At 42.1% G+C, this 22657-nt stretch overlaps 1 protein-coding gene across 5 annotated transcripts in view; it reads right to left on the minus strand.

The window, feature by feature from the left end:
• HOPX (HOP homeobox) overlaps window positions 1-22657 on the minus strand; it is a 104440-nt gene that overhangs the window by 43587 nt on the left and 38196 nt on the right. Inside the window, exon 2 of one of the 5 annotated variants that reach the window (XM_081061153.1) lies at window positions 6125-6193. The exons of 3 other annotated variants lie outside the window; for them this stretch is intronic. Coding sequence is in view for 1 of the 2 variants with exons in the window: in XM_081061147.1 (XP_080917273.1) it covers window positions 19318-19427 (110 nt within the window). In the remaining variant the exon portion in view is untranslated. Of the gene's footprint in view, window positions 1-6124; window positions 6194-19317; window positions 19468-22657 lie in introns of those variants that run through there. One more of the 5 variants, XM_081061147.1, reaches the window with a different exon arrangement.

A 22657-nucleotide genomic window follows, 5' to 3' on the forward strand; every position in this document is an offset into this window, starting at 1 on the left:
ATTCAGCCAAAACCTTGATCTGTCCTTTATGCATCTGCACAACAAAAACATAAAAGGGGAGCGAGTAAAGGTCTGAACCTTAGAGATAAAGAAAAGTAAAATATAAAATTACTAACTAGGTGGTAAATCAGTGACACAACACCCCTCATCCCACATCCTTTCCACAGAGCTGTAAATTCTAGCTTCTCACATCGTCTAGAGCAGGGGTGACCAAACTTTTTTCAACGGTTTTCACCAAGGGCCATATGCAGCAAAATACACAAACAGCCGGGCCACTCACTCGAGGTGAAGTACGTACTGCCTCATCTGGCTTATTTAAGTAAACTAAATATATTTTTTGAACTTGCTGCGGGCAAATTAACAATGGACTGTGAGCTGCAGTTGGCCCTCGGGCCACAGTTTGGACACCCCTGTTCTAGAGTATAAATATGAGACCCAATTTATTCCAACTGACCTGTAAAGTCTGATGAGGGTCTTATAGGAAACTCATTCACATATAATCTTGTTGGCACGTGGTGCCTGGAACTGCTGCAGCAACTTGCTAGTATAAGGGAGATGTGGTTGATATGCCCAGGAAGGCAGAACCACGAGGTGGACAATATTTCAATCCTTGATGACATCATTGACCCAATCTTTCAAAGTTAGAATGAATCCAGACTTATTGCTATTTGAAATAATAAATATCCTTATTGTTTAATTAATTTTGATTCTGTTACTTGTAGCCAAAAGCATTTTAACATTCTAAGCTGTAATGCTGTATCTTTATAGGCCACCCTTGTCAAAATAAATGATTCTTGCTCTTGCTAGCATGTTACTCCCCATTTTCTAATTGGACACAGGCTAGGGAAATATGCTATGACCACTTACTGGAAGATTACACAGCTAGGTAATCTGAGTTCAAAAACTGGCTTTCCCTGTGTGACCTTGGGCAAATTACTTAACTTCTCTGTGCCTCAGTTTCCTTATCCATTAAATGGGAAAACTAACCATCCTGCCTCGTAGGGTTACACTGAGAATCAAATGAGCTAATACGTATAAAATGCTTAGAACAGTGCCTGGCCTATAGTAAGTCATCATTAGCTTTATTTTCATCCTCCCCAGCAATGCACCCTTCTGCACGTTTCCGGGCATTTTGCTGTCACACTTTCCACCCACATTTTCCTTTGCTAAGCACTTCTGGGAATAACTGAAATGTGGGACAGACATGGCCAGCTCAGCCCTCTTGCTAGCTGCATACCACAAGATCATCAGAAAAGAAGTTTAACAGAAAGTAACAAATATTTTGTCTGGAAACGCCATATAGAAGCCAACATTCCTTATGCTCCCCAAATCTCACGCTCTGAATGTCCTTCACCCCATGCACTGAGACAGAGGGAGCAAGGACTGCTCAGGGTTGGTTTTCCTACAGGCCTCTGGGGTGTGCCCTTAGCACTGAGTGTGTTCCTCAGACATCTATAGCCCAGGCGAACAGAAACAGGAAAACCCCACAGACCCTCGTACATCACTGTCACCTTTTACTTTGCTGCCTGCCTTTTCTCCCTCTCTTTAGGTTCTTTGTTGGGTCAAGAATCTCTTCTTGTCTTCTCTTCTTGGGACACTCTTTTTCCCATCAGTGATGATTATACATTCCTGCCTAGCTACCAACCCCCAGGGATTGCAGAGGCTGTTTCAGCTTCTTACGTCTGCATTATGCTTGTCAATCTAGGTCGGCTTGCAGCCAATACTTCTGTATATCTTATCTGGAGAGCCCTTGGCAGCTTTCAAAATACTTTGACCTAAGTTATTTAATCCTCACAAAAATCTTGTGTGGGGCATGTTTTTATTCCAAACCGGACTCCTTGGGGCTTTGTTCCTTTCCTGTAGAGATCAAGGACAGAGGGAGGTGAGACAAAAATACTTCACTTTCTTTATAGTATGGATCAGAGGTGATAAAGACCTCATTCAATTTGACCTCAGCGGTGAGTGTTTCAGGTGGAGGGAGAGCAAAGACCCTGCAGAAATCACCCAAAGTCCACCTGAAACTTGAGGACTTGGCTTTTGAAGGAAAAACAAACACTGAATAAGTCTCTGAGTAGAAGGATCTAGTTCTGACTTCTAACTGGTAGTCCAATGTAGAACGGGGCGTGGGGGGAGAAGGCTCTGGAAACTAGCAGGCTTAACAAAGTACTTCCTACTATAAAATCTTTTGCCATTTGTATGTGTGAACCTTAATAAAGACTATATCTGTCAAGAGGGACTCTGCATGATTAACTAGGCCCAAATTCATAACCAGGCATTGTTGACAGAGGCCTCTCACATATACAGCATTTTAAGGAAAAGCCACTGACTGAGCTTTCAACTTCCTGCTCTGTATTCTTGCCTTCTGAGTTGACCTTTATAAGGGAGCTCCTGGTATTATATTTCAGCCAATGGACTGAGACCTGCCCTGTCTAATCTGAACTGCACAGCACTATCCTCATTGGTCACCTATAGTGACCAATCAGAGCGGCTTCATAATGACCAATTAGAATGTGAGAAGCCAACTAATCAGGACTGTGCAATTTAGATCAATCAGAATTGTGTGATTTGGACTCCTCATTTACATAAAAATGGACCAATCGGGAACCAGGGCGGGAACTTTCTCTATAAGTTCCCAAACTCCTCCCCTTTGTCTAGGAGGAGTGTTCTTGGTTTCCACTGGAGGCTGCTTTGCTAGGTTTGCAAACTGTTCACCTGAATAAAGTTTCTCCTCTTGCAGCACCTCAAATAGGAAACTTTTGTTGATATATGAGACCAAAAAAAGCATAATATTTTGCCCCCTTCAGATTCCATTGCTGTATTGATTTATTTATCAGAAAGCCACTCAAACACTTATATCAGAAACGACTAGGCTAGAAACTGAGGAGCCCACCTTGACCCCTTCAGGGGTGAGGATTTGAGATTATCTGTGAAGAGTTGATGTGCAGTTGAGGTTTGCCTAAACAGGACTGCAGGGTTGTGGAGCTCTGGTTACTGCTTTCTAGAAGGTACAAGGAAATGGAGGCCTCCAAATGCAGGTTGGTACCACACAGCTCTTCCACCTCAGCATCTGTCTGAGCTGCCAGACTGGTGGAAAAATTCCTTTCATTTCTTCAGTTTTTATTCAGTGCCAGGTTAGTGCCAGGTTAGTGCCAGGTTCAGTGCTAGAGAGAGGTCAGGGGCCCAACTATTGTGTTAACCGGAGCAGTACAAGTGACCAATGCTGTTCTTCCCTTTTTTTTTTCTTTTTCTTTTCTGCCTTCCAGAAGGATTTGAAAAAACAAAACAAAACAAAAGAACCACCTCGCTTTCTACTTTCAAGCACAACCTGTTCCTTCACAAGGAAGAAAGAAGTCCATAGAGCAACATTTATTCATAAAGTTTCTATTCAGCTCTCTCCTTGCTTGTTTTTGGCTCAGGGTTCAGCTAACTGGTTCCCACAGAGTGCAGACCAGCGGGGGAGGTGGGGTTCACTGTAAAGAACATTAAAAAGACCTGCTCTTCTAGAATGTAATAGAAAACCACAATAGTTCTGAATGAGTGGCATGGTGCACAGTGGTGACTTTTTTCCCTTTGGATTGGAGGTTGTCTACTTCTGGGTGGGCCAGGCTCACCCACCCATTCTTGCCTGTTATGTCCTCCCCCTGAAAGGGGCTTTCTTGGAGGTAAATGAGGTATCGTCCCTCACTGTCACTTGGATGGGCTCGTTCGGGTGGCTTTCGTGGTAGAGCACTTCCTACCTTAGAAGGAGACAAGTGAACTATCCTTCTAGCTGCTCACGGTGAAAACTTTGGAATCATCCTTGACTGCTGTCTTTCTCACATCCCACTTTCAGTGCACCGGCATGTTCTGTTGGCTCCACATTCAAAATGTATTCAGTATCTATATCAGACTCTCTCTCTCTCTCTCTCTCTCTCTCTCTCTAAATATATATATATGTATATATATATATATATATATATATATATACATATATATATATATGCAATCTAAGTCACAAGATTTATTCAGTATATCTATATATGGTTCAACAAGAGAAATAGAACTGGTAGAATATACATATTAAAAGATTTCTTGCAAGGAATCAGCTTATGTAATTGTGGAGGCTGGTTAGGCAAGTACAATATCCATAGGGTGGGCCGTTGGGAAAGGCGGGTGGGAACTCTCAGCACAAGCTGAATCTGCTGTCAACACACACGCACGCACGCACACACACACACACACACACACACACACGCACTTTTTTTTTTTTTTTAATTAAGGAACCCTAAGCTCTTCTCATATGGCTTTTCAGCTGATTGAATCAGACCCATCCTGAATCTAGGATAATTTCCTTTACTTAAAGTCAACTAATTAGAGATTTTAATCACATCTACAAAATCTTCACAGCAACACCCAGATTCGTGTTTAATTGAACAACTGAGGACTGTAGTGTAGCCAAGTTGACCCATAAAACCTACCATCCATTATCCAACCTCATCTCTCTCCTCCACAGCCCCTTCCCGGGTCCAAGCCACTGTCATTTCTCTCCTGAGTTATTGCTGTAGCCTTTGGACCGGTTTCCCTGTTTCTTCTTGTCCTCCCTACTCCTTTTTTACGTCTCCCCCAAACATTTTCAATAGAGCAGCTAGATTGACCATTGCTCCATGGCTTAAAGCCCTCGTGGTGGGCAGAAAAATAGTTTCCCAAAGATGTCCACATCGTAATCCCCAGAACCTGGGAATATGTTACCTTCCGTGGCAAAAGGGACTTTGTGGATATGCCTAGGGTATGGACCTTGAGATGGGGAGGCGATCCTGAATTATCCAGGTAGGTATGATCTAATGACATGAGTCCTTAAAAGTGGAAGAGGAAGGCAGAAGAGTGGGTCAGAGAGACGCGCTGTGAGGACTAGACCCTCCACTGCTGTCTTTGAAAATGGAAGAAGGGGCCACAAGCCAACAGCAAGGAAAGGGGAACCTCAGTCCTACAACTGCATGAAACTGAATTCTGCTAATAAAGCTGATGAGCAAGGAAACAGATTCTCCCCTAGAGCTTCTGGTACGATGGAATGCAGCCCTGACAACAGGGCTAAAATTTGTATGCTGGTGAGACCTGTGCTGCACTTCTCATCTGTTGAACTATAAGGGACAAATTTGTGTTGTTTAAGCCACTAAATTTGTTGTAATTTGTTACAGCAATAATAGAAGATGAATACAGCCCTCCAGCAACTTCCCATCCTACTCAGAGTAAAAACCAAGCTCCTCAGAACCTCCACCTCCTCTTCTCTCTGACGTCATTTCCTCCTACTCTCTCCTACTCACCCCACTACTCTCTCCTACTCACCCCTTTACCCCCTACACCAACTCCAGGGCTTGGACTATAGTGAAGCTCATGAGGCATTAGCCTTGAGACACCAAAAAACTCAATAACAAAAATAAATAATATTTTAATATACTATCAAAACTAATGCCAAAAAAATCCATGATATACAAAATATAAAAATTTGGAAGAAAGACAGGATCCAACCCTGCATTTTCACAACTCACCTTTCCCTAATCCCATCCCTGATCCTTGGCGCTCTCAAACTTCCAAGCTCACTTCACCAGCAGCATTTTTTTCATTTGCTTTTGTCCCAATTAGTTGCAAGCCTTCCTTCATTATCTGCTGTGGTCTTTGCCCAAATATCACCTTCCCAATGAGCCTTCCCTGACACTTTATTTGAAATCATAGTGCCTGCCCTTCATCAGCCCTCCCTCACCTACCCCCACTCATGTATTTCTCCATAAGAATATTTTGTATTTCCCCAAAGTACATTATATGTCTAACACTTTATTTATTTACTACTGTAGCGGCGGTAAAATTTTTCCTCTACTTTCTTAGGGTTTTTGCCTGAAACTGTCCTAACAAATGAAGAGGAGAAAAGCATACACATTTTATTTTAATAAAAATTTACATGTACATGGAAGTCCTCAGAGGAAAATTAAGACCCAAAGAAATGTCTAGGCCTAAGTGCTTATATACTAGGTTGAGCAAAAAAGTGGTAATTATGGAAATGTAGCTAAAATATACAGAGGGACTGAAGGAAGATAAGAGTTATTTTAACAGGGTCTGTTTATACAAATTGCTCTCGACCTCAACTCCTCACCTCTGGTGATAAGAATATTGTCTTTCTTCTGATACAGAGAGGGCATCTTTCACATGGGAGTTTCATCTCCTATTTTCAGAAAGAAAAGGGGAGGTCAGAGTGCCCTTCATGCACCTGTTGTTTTCAAGTGCCTTTAGCTCAAAATAATCAATGTGCCAAAGCAGCATATTTTGGGGTGATGTGTTCTTAATGCCTTCACTATTTTGTTAACTGCTGTTTCACCAAGGCCTAACAGTTTGTGGTGTTCAAATAAATATTTATGGTAGGAATGAAGGAAGGAGAAGGAAGAAAGGAAGGGTGAAAAATGTCAGTGGGTGAACAGGATGAGTATGTGTATTCAAGGAAGAGCATTCCCTTTGGTTTATTGAAGCCTGAAATCCCTGAAGAACTGTAGTATAATTCAGTCTGTCTGTTTAATGAAATATCACTTTATAAGCAGGGTTATATTTTTCTCTCCCAAAGGGAAAAAAGCCATCAAGAGCCAGTGTATTCTATTAGATTAACTAGCAAATTTGGATTAGTTGTTTACGTTCTGTTTTAGGATGTTAGTTAAATTCTGTTTCCACTAAAATTCTGGGAAATGTTTGAGTCTCATATACTTTGCCCCAAATCCTTTGAGATTAATAATGCCTAGAGATTTTATTCTCTTCTATTTCCCCTCAATAATTAAAAATGAAATTTTAATGATCTCCTTCCTGCAGTTTTTATGAGTGGATTCTAATAATGTTATTGTCAAAAATCAATCATAACTTGCATCATAAACAAATTGATTTTTCTACCACAATAACAAAAAAATTATAATAGATGTATTTCAAGGTTAATTGGGATGGAAAATAGACCCAAGTTTTACCACCATCCATTGACTGACTAGCACCCATCTGACTTAGGGGTTGGCTGGAATATATGAGCTGGGATTTAAGCAAAGCAGTTGCAGATGGCGGCACATGCTAAACTATGTGGATTGTGGACCAAGGTGGCCAGTGTGGGCATGTGCAGGATGATTAAGCAGAGGAGCTAGGTTAGGAGAGAAAAGAGAAAAGAGAGGTACAAAGGGAAGCAAAGAGGAGGAAAGGAGGGAGGGAAGGAATGTGGGGGAGAGGGAGGGAGAAAGAGAGACAGACAGACAGACAGACTCAGAGATAAGCCTGAGAGCCTTTCCTCCATTCCTGACAGTTCTTCCATTTCCTGTCCTTGAATCTTTGTTTCCTGTGCTTTAATGCCCATGGGCTCTCCCATGGCCTTACTTCAGCTAGTTCGAGAAGTTCTCTGTTCCTTATACTCAAAAGAACTATAGACTATATATTCCTGAGGATGGTCATTGAAAAAGCAAAAAGTTCTTTGCGCAGATTTGGAACACCACAGCCAGAATTGGGCAGTGTTTTCCACTGGAATTAAAGAGTGGGTTTTGATGTTTTTAGTGAATGAAAGAAAAATGAGTTTCAACTAAAGGGAATATCTTAGATTAATACTGGAACAGAAAAAGGACATTAGGGGGAAAACTGGTCAAATCTGAATAAAGCCTGGAGTTTAGTTAATAACAATAGTCATATTAATTTCTTAATTTTGACAGTGTAGCATGGTTATGAAAGATGTTAATATTAGGGCAGATTGGGTGAGAAGCATACAGAACTCTTTGTACTATCTTTGCAACTTTTCTGTAGGTCTAAACTTATTCCAAAATGGCAAGTATATTTTAAAACTATGTTTCAATTCCTAGACAGATAAAGAAGTAGAATGATGGAATGGAAACAGCAACTACAATAGAAGTCAGAAACACCAGGGTCAAATCTGGAGAACCTTGGGTTCAAAGTCCAAGCTGGCTTCTTCCTAGCTGTGCAGTCTTGGCCAAAACACTTCACCTCTTTGATCTTCAGTCCCCTCATGAATTCATCGTGCCATTTGAGAGGCAAACAGTGACACTGACATTGATAGCATGGCACAGATGACCCAGCGTGACGGTGTAGGAGGGACGGGTCCTGCCTGGACACCTGAACTGCATGTGAATGGGTTCACCCCTCAACTCATGGTACTTGCTTTTTATACTTTGGCAAATAAGGAGACAAAATCTCCGTCATGCGAACCACAAACGCAGACTCTTCAGAGGCGCCTGTGATGTACGTAGAAAATCACATAGCAGAGTGTACACACATTTTGTGGGTCACCTTTTAGGTTACTTTGTCTAACTGGCAGTTTTTAATGTTTGTACTTGTTCTCATAAGTATTTTAACTGCAAATTAAAACATATATATGCCTCCAGTATATATATGCGTGTGTGTATGATAATACATATATATGATACTATAAATACACATATGTAAAAACACATATTCATACATATACCTAAAACATACTATATAAAATATGCTGCTTTGTCACATATAACATATATGCCAATATAGCCAGCATACTGGTCAAGACCACGGCTACAAAGTCAGGCTTTGGTTTCAATCCTAACTCCACCACTTACTGTATAAGGCTCGTCTTCTCCTGGGCCTCATTTTTCTTACACAGGGAAAAACCATTAAACTTGCTTAAAAGACAATTGAGATAGCTGATGAGGTAAAGCAAATAACAGAGTATAAGATATCTGGCTGCAAACAATAATATATTGGCTTTTATAACTAAATTTTTATAGTTTGTAATAATTTTTAAATTAGGCAAATGTGAAAAGCTTCTATAATTCCTCCCATAGCACCCAAGATACTCCCTACAACAGTTTGGCGCCTATTTCTCCTTTCCCTCTCCCCATTTGGGATCTTTGTCTTTTTCTTGTCCGTTTGTTTGGACTCTTGTGTTAAAAATAGTAGTTCTTTGTCTTCATATTTGCTGAATATTTCCCCCAGTCTACTGCTTTCTTCTTGGTTTGATTATTGGCTTGGAGGCTGCATGAAGTTTGATAAACATGATTTTATAGCCTATGGGAATAAGATTTCTGCCTAAACTGAGGCTGATTCCTTTTTCTTGAGGAAGTTTAGGGGGGTGTAGATAGTATCAAGACTTCTTCGAGGACTGGGGCTGGGATTTGGTATTCAGTGTCACCGTCCATCGTGGTGGCACCTTTGGAGATGCCCTCATTCCCATCTGGTCATCAGTTGTACGTCCATGAAAGTCCCAACCCTAAGGTCTCTTCAGGTCCACCATCTGCCAATGTTATATCTGGGACCCTCCTGACCGCACTGATGATACCAAACTGTGCTGGTAGAAGCTCGAGCCTGTGGGAAATGCTGAGGCCTACTTGGGCCATCTCAGCCTGCATGAACCACACTTCACTTCTCCTCTACTCTCCTGCACTAGGCCGAGCTTCAGGAACTCTGCAGGCCTCTCCAGTTTTCCTCCAGTCTTCAGTTTTCATACAAATCATCCCAGAAGGGGGCAGGGCCACATCTGAGCAACTTTCTTAGGAAGATGAATATTTGTGTGCAAGAAGTTGGTGGGGAATGGGGTTGGGGAGGCTTTGGGAACAATAACTATGTTATGATTGGGCAGAGGGAGAGATTGAACTGGCACAGTTACAGCAGTGGCCACCACCAATTCCTCAGGGAGCACTGAAGCTGGATGTCTCCTCAGAGTTATCCTAAATTAAGGCAAGGGGCCAGGACCTTTGTTCTTCCACACAGAAAAATCCTTATTACTGGTTTTCTCTAGGGAAGGGCCATAACCTTGGACAAGGCAGCCCCCTGCAATTCCCAGAGAGGGACTCAGGTGACAAAGGTGAGAGCCCTCAGCTGGCAAGATTTTCAGAAGATGGAGCCAATGAGTCTTCAGTCCTGAAAGAGGAATGTGGGCTTCTGCAGCATTCACCACCCATGGCTCATTGTCCTATGAGCTTCCTTGGGCCCTGGCCACTCCAACTCTCTTTTCACTCCTCAGGCCCCAGAATCTTTATCTAGTCTGGAAGGGTAGCCTGGCTTTTTCATATTCTTCTTAATTCACTGCATTTGCCCTGAGGCCTGGGATTTTGAAACTCCAAAGCCAAAAATAAACCTCCTTTGTTACCCACTTTGTGCTGTGTCATCCCTTTCCTGAGACAACAAAACAAAATGACCAGCTGTCTAAATGTGGGAATGGGAAAGGGTAACAGGAAATACTAGGACAAAAGTTTAATATATTACCTGCCTCATTTGAAAAGCAATACACATATGTATCTAATGTTTACATCATGCTCTACAGATTCTTCTTACCTGGTGAGGACAAAGAGAAGACAGAGGGATTCTCAAAAGGGCACCAGAGCACTCTTTGCTAGGGGAAATATTTCAGGTTCTCCAGGGAATGTGGTGAGAGGGAATTCGTGAGATCTTTATATTTAGCCAAAGGGAGCATACATTTATTTATAAATTTGAGAACATTGCAGGAGAGTGAGAGCTTTTCAAAGACCAGAAGGAGGGAAAGCTTTTCCATTTGAACTGGAGGAAAAGAAATGGGATGTGTGTTAGATCTATGGCAAGACGCTATGAAGTCCCCTTCAAGTGAAATCTTTTTTTAAGAAGTTGGAGGCAAGGTCCAATTTAATGAGAGTGAAGGAAGAAATGCTCTCATGGAATGAATTTTGAGAAGGGAAGGGAAGAAAAGAGAAAAGAAGAGAAGGGAAGAAAGCTTTGAAATAGACCCATGAAGAGCAAGAGAAAGCCCTTCCCAGGGACATATGGAAGGATTACCGGCAGCGTGGGAGCCCCACAGAGAAAAGCACCACTCGCTGAGAGTGTGAGGTTTTCTCCAGCAGCATTGAACAGCACAGGGTGGGCTCATAGAAGAAAGAGTGGTGACTTATTGTTTTGTTTTTTTTACTTTTAATTAAATTATCACATACACATAGAAGAGTGCATACATATGTATAACTTGACGAATTCACATAGTAAAGGCACCTCTATACCTATCATCCTAGAACCCCCAATATTAGTTTCCTAGGGCTATTGTAACAAATTACCACAAAATGGGTGGCTTAAAAGAGCAGAAATTTATTCTCTCACAATTAGAGACTGGAAGTCTGAAATCGAGGTGTCAGCTCTAGAGAATGCTCCCTTGTGCCTCTTCCTGGCTTCTAGTGGTTCCTAGCAATCACTGGGGCTCCGTGGATTATAGATACCTACATGACTCTAATTCCTGCCTCCATCTTCACATGGTCTCATGCCTCTGTGTATGTCTGTATCTCTGTGGCTTTCTGTCTTCACATAGCGTTCTTATAAGGACACAAGTCATTGGATTTAGGACCAACCCTCATCCAGTATGATTTCATCTTAACTAATTATAGATGCAAAGACCCTATTTCCAAAGGAAATTTCTGAGGTTCTGGGTGAACATAAAATTTGAGAGGACACTACTTAACCTAGTATACCCTCTTTGTGTCTCTTTCCAATCATTAGAGCCAAGTTTATTTGTTTTAATTTGTTTTGGGCTTTTTGCCACAGTGTATAATGTAAGGAAAATGGAGCAAGGAAGGTGAAAGTATACACAAAAAATTGTTGAGATGATGAAACATGGACTCTCTATTAGGTTTGGAAGGAAGTGAAGACTAGAAAAATAGATAGGGATAGATAATCAGAAGAAGAGGGGTCAGGGATTCAAGGTTTCCATAAGATTGAAGAAACAGTTCTACAGGGATAACTAAAGAAGACAGATGGAAGGATAGGAGATTGCACTGAAACTATGGCCATTTGAGTTTGTCTGTTTCTGTACTCTAAATGGTTCCACCTGTTTATTCCAGAATTTAATATATTTATTCATATATTGTTTTCATCTCTGTAACTTTCAAAGTTTTGTCCTTTAAAATGCCTAGCCCTGTCAAGGTTATTTTTTTCCAGAACTTTCTTTGATGTTCTAAAACATTTACTCTTCCAGATTAATTTTAAAATAATGTCAAGTTGCAAAACAGCTTTGTATTGTGATGTTGAGTGGAATTGCATTAAACTTATAAAACCATTTAAGTAGAATTAACACCTTTATTTATTTTTCCTATCTAGGAACATATTTTGTTTTACCACTTACTCAAGTCCTTCACAACTCTCAATAAAGTTTTCTAGTTTTCTTTGTATAATACATACTTTGTAATAGAACAGAAAGATTCCTTCTGTCATGGAGCCCAGACACTAGAAGAGATTAGATGACCCTATATCTGAGAGGAAGGTGGCTACATGGCCTCAAGGGAGTAAATTGTGCCCTTTCATCACATTCTCAAAAAAGGGTATCTTTCAAATGACAACTCATTAATATTTTAACACTGTAAGAAAGTATGTTCAAGAAAGCAGTATAAAGACTGCTATGAACGTAAAACGAAATGAAGTACTGATACTTGCTACTACATCAGTGAACCTTGAAAACATTACGCCAAGTGAAAAGAGCCAGAAAAGAAAGGCTACATCTCGTATGAGTCCATTCATATGAAATGTCCAGAAGAGGTAAATCCATAGAGAGAAACCATTGGTTCCCAGGGGTTGGGGGAAATGGAAAATGGACAGTGACCTCTTACTGGGTAGAAAGCCTCCTTTTGGGATGATGATGAAAATGTTCTGAGACTAGATAGTGGTGATGGTTGCACAACATTGTGAATGTACTAAATGCCACTGAATTGTGTACTTTAAAATGGTTACAATGGCGAATTTTATGCTATGTGTATGTACTGTGTATGTACGCATGCACTCACACACAGAAGACTCAAGCTGTGAAAAAAAGCAGGGAAAGCAGGCACAGGTGTTCCTTTACTACACAATTGCTCCCCCACTCCACCATGACCACCTGCCCAGGACACAGGCCCAGCCCTACAGCCTGGTCAGGCTCCGTCCCCTGATCCTTGACCTGGCTGTACCCTTGCAGGAAGAAGTCTTGTATCTGGTCCACAGGGGTAAACTAGATGGCCTCTAAGATGTCTTAGAGATTCCAAATTTGAGATTCTCTGATCTTTTGACTCACTTATAGGACACTCCTTCTCCTTCCCACAGACTCTCCTACTTAGAGGTATATCAGTATGACATACAGGGGAAGGAGCAAGGAATCTGAAATCAACTTGCATCCACATTCAAATTTCCACTTTGTCAATGCACTTGCTGTGTGACCTTGGGCTCACGATGTCACTGAGGCTCTCTGAGCTTCCTGCTTCTTTGGCTTTAAAGGGGAGATTATGACTCTCACCTTGCCAGGGCACTGCAGAGATGAGCAATGGTGAGTGGGACTGGCACTGAGCACTCATTTATTCTTTTTTGTTGTTATTAGTTTCAGGTGTACAAAACAATGTAATAGTTAGACATTTACACCCCTCACAAAGTGACAACCCCCCACCCCCAATCTATCACCCCTCCAACATCACACACAGCTGCCACAGTTCCACTGACCCCATTCCCTGAATTTATTCTTTTTCATTGCTGTGTAACATTCCATTACACAGACTATTATCCAATTTACTATTGATGGATATTTGAATTTTTTCCAATTTTTGGCTATTATGCATAAAGCTGGTATGATGAGCATGTTTGCACATGTCTTTTGGCACATGTCTTTAAGCTCATTTCTCTTGGGTGCCTACCCAGGAATGGAATTGCTGGGTCAAAGGATATATAAATATTTAGCTTTAATAGGTACTGCCTAACAGTTTTCACTCCCACCAGCAGTGTATGAGAGTTTCAGTTGCCAACACTGGGTTTTGTCAGTCCCTCTAATTACCTATTCTTGATTTGCCAAATACCCTTCTATAAAGAGATACAGAAATGTGCTAGTGAACTGCAAAACTCCCAGCCATAGAAAAGGTGTCATAGACTAACAGTAAAGGCTGAACTTCAATGCTTGGCCAAAGGGCAACAAGAACTCAGAAATAGGATAGATCACTGTGAACATAGAAAGATATGAATCGTTGGGAAGGTTGAAGTGTGCAGGGCAACCTGTTGGTGGGATTTAAAAGGAAAGGGACCAAGGAAAGCATCCTGTCAGAGTGAACAGCTTTAGCAAAGATGTAAAGGTGGGAAAGATCTTGGAGTACAGATCAGGGAGAAAGCTGACCTCACTTGAGCAGAGTACCTCTTGGGAGGACCAGGGCATGTGGTTGGATTGGTAAGAAGGGCTCAGGCTTGGGCAAGGGGATTTGAAGTCAAGAACTAGGCTTGGGATTTGGGTGGGAGCAAGCGGGGTGCTGCCAAGTACGTACAGCCTGAGTCAAGTGAAATACATTAGAGGAGAATCAGCAGGTCTCTTATTCAGTCTCCGTTTCCTCCTATTTCTCACAGTGAGGAGCATCTCCCCAAGTTGAGGGCGATGATCATTTTTCTTTCAACAGAGCCTCTGAATGCAAGACAACTACGTCATTTGGTTCTCAACTGAAGAAATAGATTGGTTCCCATGCTGGAGAGAAAACCAGATGTACTAGATTGAGAAACGATATATCTGCATGCTATACTTTAGAGGCATTGTAAGAGATTCTCAACGGGCTAATTTTGACTTTGTGCGATTTATACCTTTTGGGCTGACTTCAATAGTTAGAAGGCTTATGGTAGGCACATCTGTATAAAGTGATGACCACAGGCTGCAGGCCCTAAGAATGGAAAGGAATAGCTCCACTTCCCCTGGAACTCCTTCTGGAACTCCTCGTGGCTGGACCCATTTATCTCTCCACCTGCAGACTCAGTCTTGCATTGACCAGTTCATTTATTTGTTCATTCATTCACTTATTCATTCAGCATACTTTCACTGGATGCCCAGTGCAGGCCAAGTACTGGAATTGAAAACAGAAGCACAGAGTTTCTGCCTTCAAGGAGCTCCCAGGCAGGCAAGGAACACTGATATGGAACAATGGAATGCAGATAAGGTATGAAAAAAGCTACAAGAAAGGTATTACAGAGGGCAGTAGGGGACATCAATTCTAACTTAGGAAAGTCAAAGAACTATTTGAAGCTGAGACTTGAAGGATGACTTCGCATTTGTCTGGTAGACAAGATTGGGGGAGGGCCTTCCGAGCAAAAGGGAGCAAGCCACAGCATGGCAAGGGAGACTGCAAATTATGTGGCTAGAGCACAGAATTTGTGTGCAGAAGTAGCTGGAGATGAGGCTGAGAAGTAACCAGAGTCAGATCATGAAGGGCTGCAGATACCAAGCTAATGAACAATGACTTTACTCTGTGGACAATGGGGAACCATTGAAGGGTTTGAGTCAGAACTATATAGTCCAGCAATTACAAACATCACACTGGCACCATTGTGAAGGATGACACTAAGGGAGTGAGCACAGAGACAGGAACATCAATGTAAAGGCTATTGCATCAGACCTGGTTTTTGTTTTGTTTTTTAAAGATACAAGATAAAATGGGCCCATGACAGATGTAGTGGAGAACAGGAAATGGGTATTTAAGAGGTAAAATCTGTAAGACTTAGTGAGATTGGAGGAAGAAGGGGGACAGGAAAAATGAATTTAAATGACCCCAAACTGAAAGGCTCAGCCTGAGTTGCTCTCCTCCCCACGTAGAAGAGGGTGTGGTTTGTCCAGTGCTGACCATAGCATGCTCCTTCTACGGTGGCTCTCACCCTTAAGCCCTTCCCAATTTCCATCCTAATGCTCTAAAGCTAGACTGCTGCCCTTAATTTAGTTCCCAAGTCTATTGCTACATAATAAATTACCCAAAACTGAATGCATTAAAACAACACACATTTATTGTCTAATAGTTTCTAGAGTTAGGAATCCAGACATGGCTTAGCTGGGATTTCTGCTTCAGGATCTCTCAAAAAGCTGCAATATTCTGTCTAGGTGGATGACGGTACACTAATTTAGGAGAGAAAAACGTTAGAGAAAAGGAAGGCTTGAGCAGGACAAGAGAGGGGGATGTAGAGGAAATGATTTTAATTTTGGTCATTTTGAGCTATAAATGTCTGTGAGATATAAGTACAGTTGGATGTATAGTCTGGCACTTAGAGAGAGTTCTAAGATAAAGATGTATGTAGATTTGGGATCATTAGCCCTGTGCAAAATAACAGAAATGGAGCCACTTCAAAATGGAGTCAGAGTTGCCAGCCCACGGTGGTTGCTTTGCGCGTTTTACTCCTCAAAGCTTTGGAATGTTTAAGCATGGCAAAATAACCTTTGGTCTGAACCAAAGTAACATTGTATTCCAAATAACTGTTTGCTAAGTTAACAGGAAAGCAAACATTCTGATGACCAGATTAAAAATTAAAAGACATTCTTTAGAATTAGCACCACCACATATAGCTAAAGAATAACAGATTAATTAAACCTATAGAAATTCCTTCCTTGATTAACATTAGTAAAAGTCCCTTTTTTCTATTCACATAATTATTCCCATGCCCTTTCTCATAAAAACCCCTTGCCTTCACTCCCTAATTGGAACAGTATTCGGGTTTCTGCCTGAATCAGTGTTTCTCAAATAGCTATTCTTTTGGATCTCAAATAAACGCTTATTGCCTCTTACTTCGGCCCTTTATTTTCAGGTTAACAGTACATGGGTGATAAATAAAGCCTGGAATCATTCAGAAAGACAAGTAAGGCGAGGAGAAAAGAAGGACAAGGGCCATACCATGGAGAACACCAGAGTCTAAGGGGTATGTGAACAGAAGTCACCCCAACGAAGGACACAGAGGAATAGTTACAAAGATAGGAGCAAAGCCAGAAGAAATTATAAACTGTGTGAGGGCCATTTCTTCTTGTTCATGATGTATTCATACCACATAGAAGTGTCCAGCTCATAGTTGTTGCATGAATGAATAAATAAACAAATGGAGAGGTATGATAAAGATAAGGAAGCATTTCCAGGAGAGTACACACTCAGATGCTGCAAAAAAGTCCACGACACAAGGTGAGAACTAAATGTTCCCAGATTGATCTGCACTGGAAACAGAGCACTAGGACAGCCTCAGCTACCCCAAACTGAAGGCCTCAGCCTGAGTGGCTCTCCTCCCCACACAAAAGAGGGTATGTTTGGTTCAGTGCTGACCAGAGGATGCTTCTTCTATCGTGGTTCTCATCCTTAATCATTCCCCAGTTTCCACCCTAATGTTCCAGAGCTGGACCACTGCCGTTAATTTAGTTCCCAAGTCTATTGCTACATAACAAATTACTCTAAAACTGAATGCATTAAAACAACACACATTTGCATTAAAACAACACACATTCGGGGCCGGCCCGGTGGCTCAGGTGGTTAGAGCTTCGGGCTCCTAACTCCGAAGGCTGCGGTTCGATTCCCACATGGGCCAGTGGGCTGTCAACCACAAGGTTGCCAGTTCAATTCCTCGAGTCCCACAAGGGATGGTGGGCTCTGCCCCCTGCAACTAAGATTGAACACGGCACCTTAAGCTGAGCTGCCTCCCAGATGGCTCAGTTGGTTGGAGCGCGTACTCTCAAACATAATGTTGCCGGTTCAACTCCCGCAAGGGATGGTGGGCTGCGCCCCCTGCAACTAGCAACGGACAACCGGACCTGGAGCTGAGCTGCCCCCTCCACAACTAAGACTGAAAGAACAACTTGAAGCTGAATGGCACCCTCCACAACTAAGATTGAAAGGACAACAACTTGACTTGGAAAAAAGTCCTGGAAGTACACACTGTTCCCCAATAAATTCCTGCTCCCTTTCCCCAATAAAAATCTTTAAAAAAAAAAAAACACACATTTATTGTCCAACAGTTTCTAGAATTAGGAATCCAGACTTGGCTTAGCTGGGATGTCTGCTTCAAGGTCTCTCAAAAGGCTGCAATCAAGTTTCAACTGAGATAGGATCCATTTCCAACTCACTCAGTGGTTCCTGGCAGTTTCTTAAGGACCGTTGCATTTAGGGCCTCAATTCTGTACAGGCTATTGACCACAGGCTTCCCTAAATTCTTTGACATATGGGCCTGTCCAATAAGCCATCTTGCATCATCAAAGTCAGTAAAAGAGTCTGCTAGCAACACCAAAGTCACAACCTTTTGTAACTTAATCTTGAAAGTGACATCCTGTCATTGTTGCCATATTCTACGAGTTACAGGCAGGTCGCCAGTTCCAGTCCACCTCAAGAAGAGTGAATTACAGAAGAGTGTGAATACCCAAGATGGGAATTATTGGGGTTCATTCTAGAAATCTACCTATCACAAGTGCCAAGAACTTCCATTCTTTCCCAAAACTTAGGATCTCTTCTGCTGAGAATAGTTCTCTGACAGCCATCTTCACCATCTTGGTTGAACCAAGGCAAAAAAAAATCTCATAACCTTAAATTTTCCTATACCAATAATAGTTAACGTTTACATAGTGCTAATTACATTCCAGGCTTTAAATGAGCTTTATATTAGCTTTACAACTATTAACTCATTTAATCCTCACAATAGCTCTCTGAAGGGAAACTCTTGTTAATTCTTTTACAGACAAAGCAACTAAGTTACAGAGAAGTAAGTATTTTGCCAAAAATCACACAGATATTAAGTGGTAGAAATGGGATTTGAGATCCAAGAGTTTTGTTCCAGAATTCTTGCTGTTAATCGTTATGCTATTATATAACCCAAATATAAGCTAAGATACAATATTATCCAGTGTCAGCATGGTACGACATTAAAACAAAACATTAAAAAGCATAAAACATTACAGAGATCCAAGATGGCGGAGTAGATAAACCTGTGCCTGCATCCTTCCGTGAACACATTAAAACAGGGGTGTCCAAACTGCTACCCGCGGGCCAACTGCGGCCCACGATCCATTGTTAATTGGCCTGCAGCAAATTCCAAAAATATATTTAGTTTACTTAAATAAACCAGGTAAGGCAATACGTACTTCACCTCGAGTGAGTGGCACGGCTGTTTGTGTATTTTACCGCATATGGCCCTTGGTGAAAATTGTTGAAAAAAGTTTGGACACCCCTGCATTTAAATTACAACTAAATTATAGAACAATCAACCTAGAGAACCATCTCAAGTCCAGCTGAACAGAAGTCCTATATCTAAAAATATAAAGAGGAAGCCACATCGAGACTGGTACGGGGTGGAGATGCGGAACAAACCCTAAACCTCCCTGTGGCAGTGGAGAATCAGGAGGGATAGCTCAGCCACTGAGGTTCCCCTGGTGGGACAGGGACTCCATCCCCACACTGGCCACCCCAGTCCAGAGTACTGGTGCTGAGAAGAGAAACACCCACAATATCTGACTGTGAAAAACAGTGGGAATTCCAATGGTTCGGGTGGAATGCAGAAAACCCAGGCTTCCTCTTAACTAACCGCACACAGACTCACTTACTTGCAGACACTCACCTTGGGTTCCAGCGGAGGGAAGGTGACTTGGGGGGTCCCAGAGGTGTGTAGCTTTGGGAAAAGGACTGGAGAACAGTTGGCATTTTCCTGGTGAGAGGCCCTGCTCCCATGCAGCTGCCAGGCAGACGCCATCTTTCCTATATTGAGCCCGCCCCTACACGCCAAATCTGAATCTGATTGGCCCAGTGAGCTCCACTGCTCCTCCCTGCTGACTCAGCTGGGAGCTCAACCCACCCAGCTTTTGCAATGTTGGAGGCACTTTCTCCATGAGCAGCCGGCCCCTCCAGCACTGCACTCTTTCTTGGAATACTATCAGAATCCACAGGCTCCAGGTTGGCGGCAACTGGCATCAGTGTGCTCTGAGGCTTTTGCTGAGTCGCTCTAGGCTCAGCACTGGCACCAAACCAGAGTCTACATTAACCTGGTGACCACAACTTTTCCCACTCTAGTGACTCCCTGAGACCCTGCCTCACCCAACTCACATACTGAAGAGGTTTTATTGGTGGCTGAACCTTAAAGGAGCTAGCAGGTGGCAGCAGGCCTCCAGGTGTCCTGGCTTTTTGCAGAGTTACCGCAGGCCTGGTACTGGTGGCAGCTGTCCTGGGTTCACAGCGTGGACCCACTTTCTCCCATGACCCTCTTTCTCCCATGTGCCTCCAGGTATAGTACAGATGGAAAACACCTGAGGATCACTTTGTAGCTCCTACCAGCTAACCCCCGGCCAATCACAGGCAGTGGCTAACCTGGACCTGCACTGGAGCCCTTCCCATGAGGCTGCAGAACCAACCTGTTTGGGAAATGGCTTCAGACCACAGCAGAGCACCACCCAATTAGCCCCTCAACCAGCACACACAAAGGGTGGTCTCAACAGGCACCAGAGCCCGCTGGGGCAAATCCCACTCAGTGAGGTAAGTTTCCTGCACAGCAGCCCATAAACTGTGGTTGTGCCCAAACCCCATAGCCAGTCAGCCTGAGGCTTAATCCTACTCATTGACTTGCCAATAACAATCGAGGCTCAACTATAGCAGGAAGGCAACACAAGGGACACTCCTGGAGCACCTCACCATTTCCCTGCTCAAAATCTCTCAGTTTCTCCCCTTTCCCTATAAATCCTCACCTACACCTTCAAGACCCTCAATACCCTCTTTCTAGATGTATTCTTCTACAGGAAATTTTATGACCCATCTAAAATAGATGACTCACCGATTGCCAAGCACTCTATACTTCTCTGCTCCATGCCTCTTACTCCCATCATGCCTTCTGAGTCTAAAACCTTCCACTTCCCTCTGCTCCCCCTGCCTTCCACGGTACCACATTCAAAGAGCATCTGAAAAGTCACCACCCCTAAGAAACACATTCAGATAGTTACAGTTGAATATGTTTTCTCCCTTCTTTCCTATCCCGTATCATTCATTTGATCTTCTCTAGGGCATTTTTCTTGTACTGCTATATCCGTATGCCACCATTTATTAGAAAGCACATGCTTTGAGAGAAGAGGTGTTTTCTTGCTGAACTTTGAATAGCCAACAGTGCTCAGCAAAGAGCCTTAAATATATGCATGTTAAACATTCCATAAGTAGAAGCTGAATTGGAATGAAGTTTACAAGGCTGATATCTCTCTTGTCCTAATTTATTATGTAACTTATCATTTTACATCTTTTGCTGGAATAGCTGAGACATATTCCTTTAAAGAAGCATGGTGTGAAGGAAAGCACGGCAGAGGCCCTTGACCTGGACATAATCATGTACATTCCACAGCTTTAATTTCATCAAAGCCCAATAGCATTTAGTCTCTGGGTGTTACTAGTAGGCAACGCCTTTAACCAGCCTGACCTCATGCTTTTCAAACCTGTCACCTACCACCGTCAGAGGGAGTGTGGCACAGAGCATGTCAAGCAGGAAAAACAGTTACATCAGTGCAAGTCTACAAATACCCGTTCAACACCTACTATGAGCCAGGCACTCTGCTAAGTGCTGGGACGGAAGAATAAACAGAAAGACATGACATGGTCACCTTCAAAATATAATTCCAGCAAAAGTAGCTACCATGTACTAACAGCTTACTATACCAGGCCCTGGATTCAATGTCTGACGTGCATTGTCTCATTTAATCCTCACAGCAATCCTTATCATTACTTTCATTTTATAGAAAACACAGGCTTAAAGAAATTAGGTATTTTGCCCTGGATTAGCAGGTAGTGAAGCTAGGATTTAAACATAAAGTTTACGACTTGAGTCCATTCTTAAAAGGACTAACTTTGCTTCCTCAACAAACTTTTGTTCTCAAAATAGATTCTTGATTGATTGATTGATGTTTTAATCTTGCAATGTGGCTTTGAGTGAAGTTATGTACAATATAAACAATTTTGCCTTCCTTTGTCTCTGGAGATTCCACAGGTCCATCGAGCAGTCTCCCCTGGATTTCTCCAATATTCCTTCACCTACAATGTTCAGACTGAAGTGGCCTGTGGGCAGAGGCAGCGTCCGCTCATATACGCATCTTAAAGTTATCCCTTCTACCTTTCTCTGCCTTGATACTCTCCACTATGTGTTTTATCCTTTTCTATTGTATGAGGTTTTGCAAATCTTCTCAAATCCTGGAAAAGGTGATGCATAAGTAAATCAAATATGCTTGTGCCTCTTGGCTGCTCAATATGTCACATGAATGTAGAATAATAGTTACTTAACATGTGAAGGAGACTTAGAGAATCTCTTATCCAGTTTTCATTTTGTTCCACAGAAATGTTAGTTGGGGTTGTTGAGCTCTTTGCCCCCACTGCTTCTGGAGCACAACACTCTAATGTCTTTTGTATATAGAACTTCCTGGAACTTTTCCTCTAAAGAATGGATTCTCTGACTAATAAAAATTCCATTTCTCATTGGAACCCTTGTGCATTGCTGATGGTAATGTAAAATGGTGCAACTACTGTGGAAAACAGTATGGTAGTTCCTCAAGAAATTAAATGTAGAATTACCATGTAATCCAGCAATTCTACCTTTGGGTATATGCCCAAAACAAGTGAAAGCAGGGACTCAAACAGTTGCACACCCATGTTTATAGCAGCATTATTCCTAATAGCTAAAGGTGGAAGTAATACAAGTGTCCATCAGTGGATAAATGGATAAACAAAAGGTGGTATATACATACAATGGAAGATTATTTAGACTAAAAAAGAAAGAAATTCTGACACACTATAACATGCATAAACCTTAAAGATATTATGCTAAGTGAAATAAGCCAGTCACAAAATGACAAAAACTGCATGATTCCACTTATGTAAGGTACCTAGAGCAGTCAAACTCATAGAGATAGAAAGTAGAATGGTGAGGGTCAGGGGTT

Source organism: Rhinolophus hipposideros (genome assembly GCF_964194185.1).
Source record: "Rhinolophus hipposideros genome assembly, chromosome: 1".
In the NCBI taxonomy this organism is placed as follows: domain Eukaryota; kingdom Metazoa; phylum Chordata; class Mammalia; order Chiroptera; family Rhinolophidae; genus Rhinolophus; species Rhinolophus hipposideros.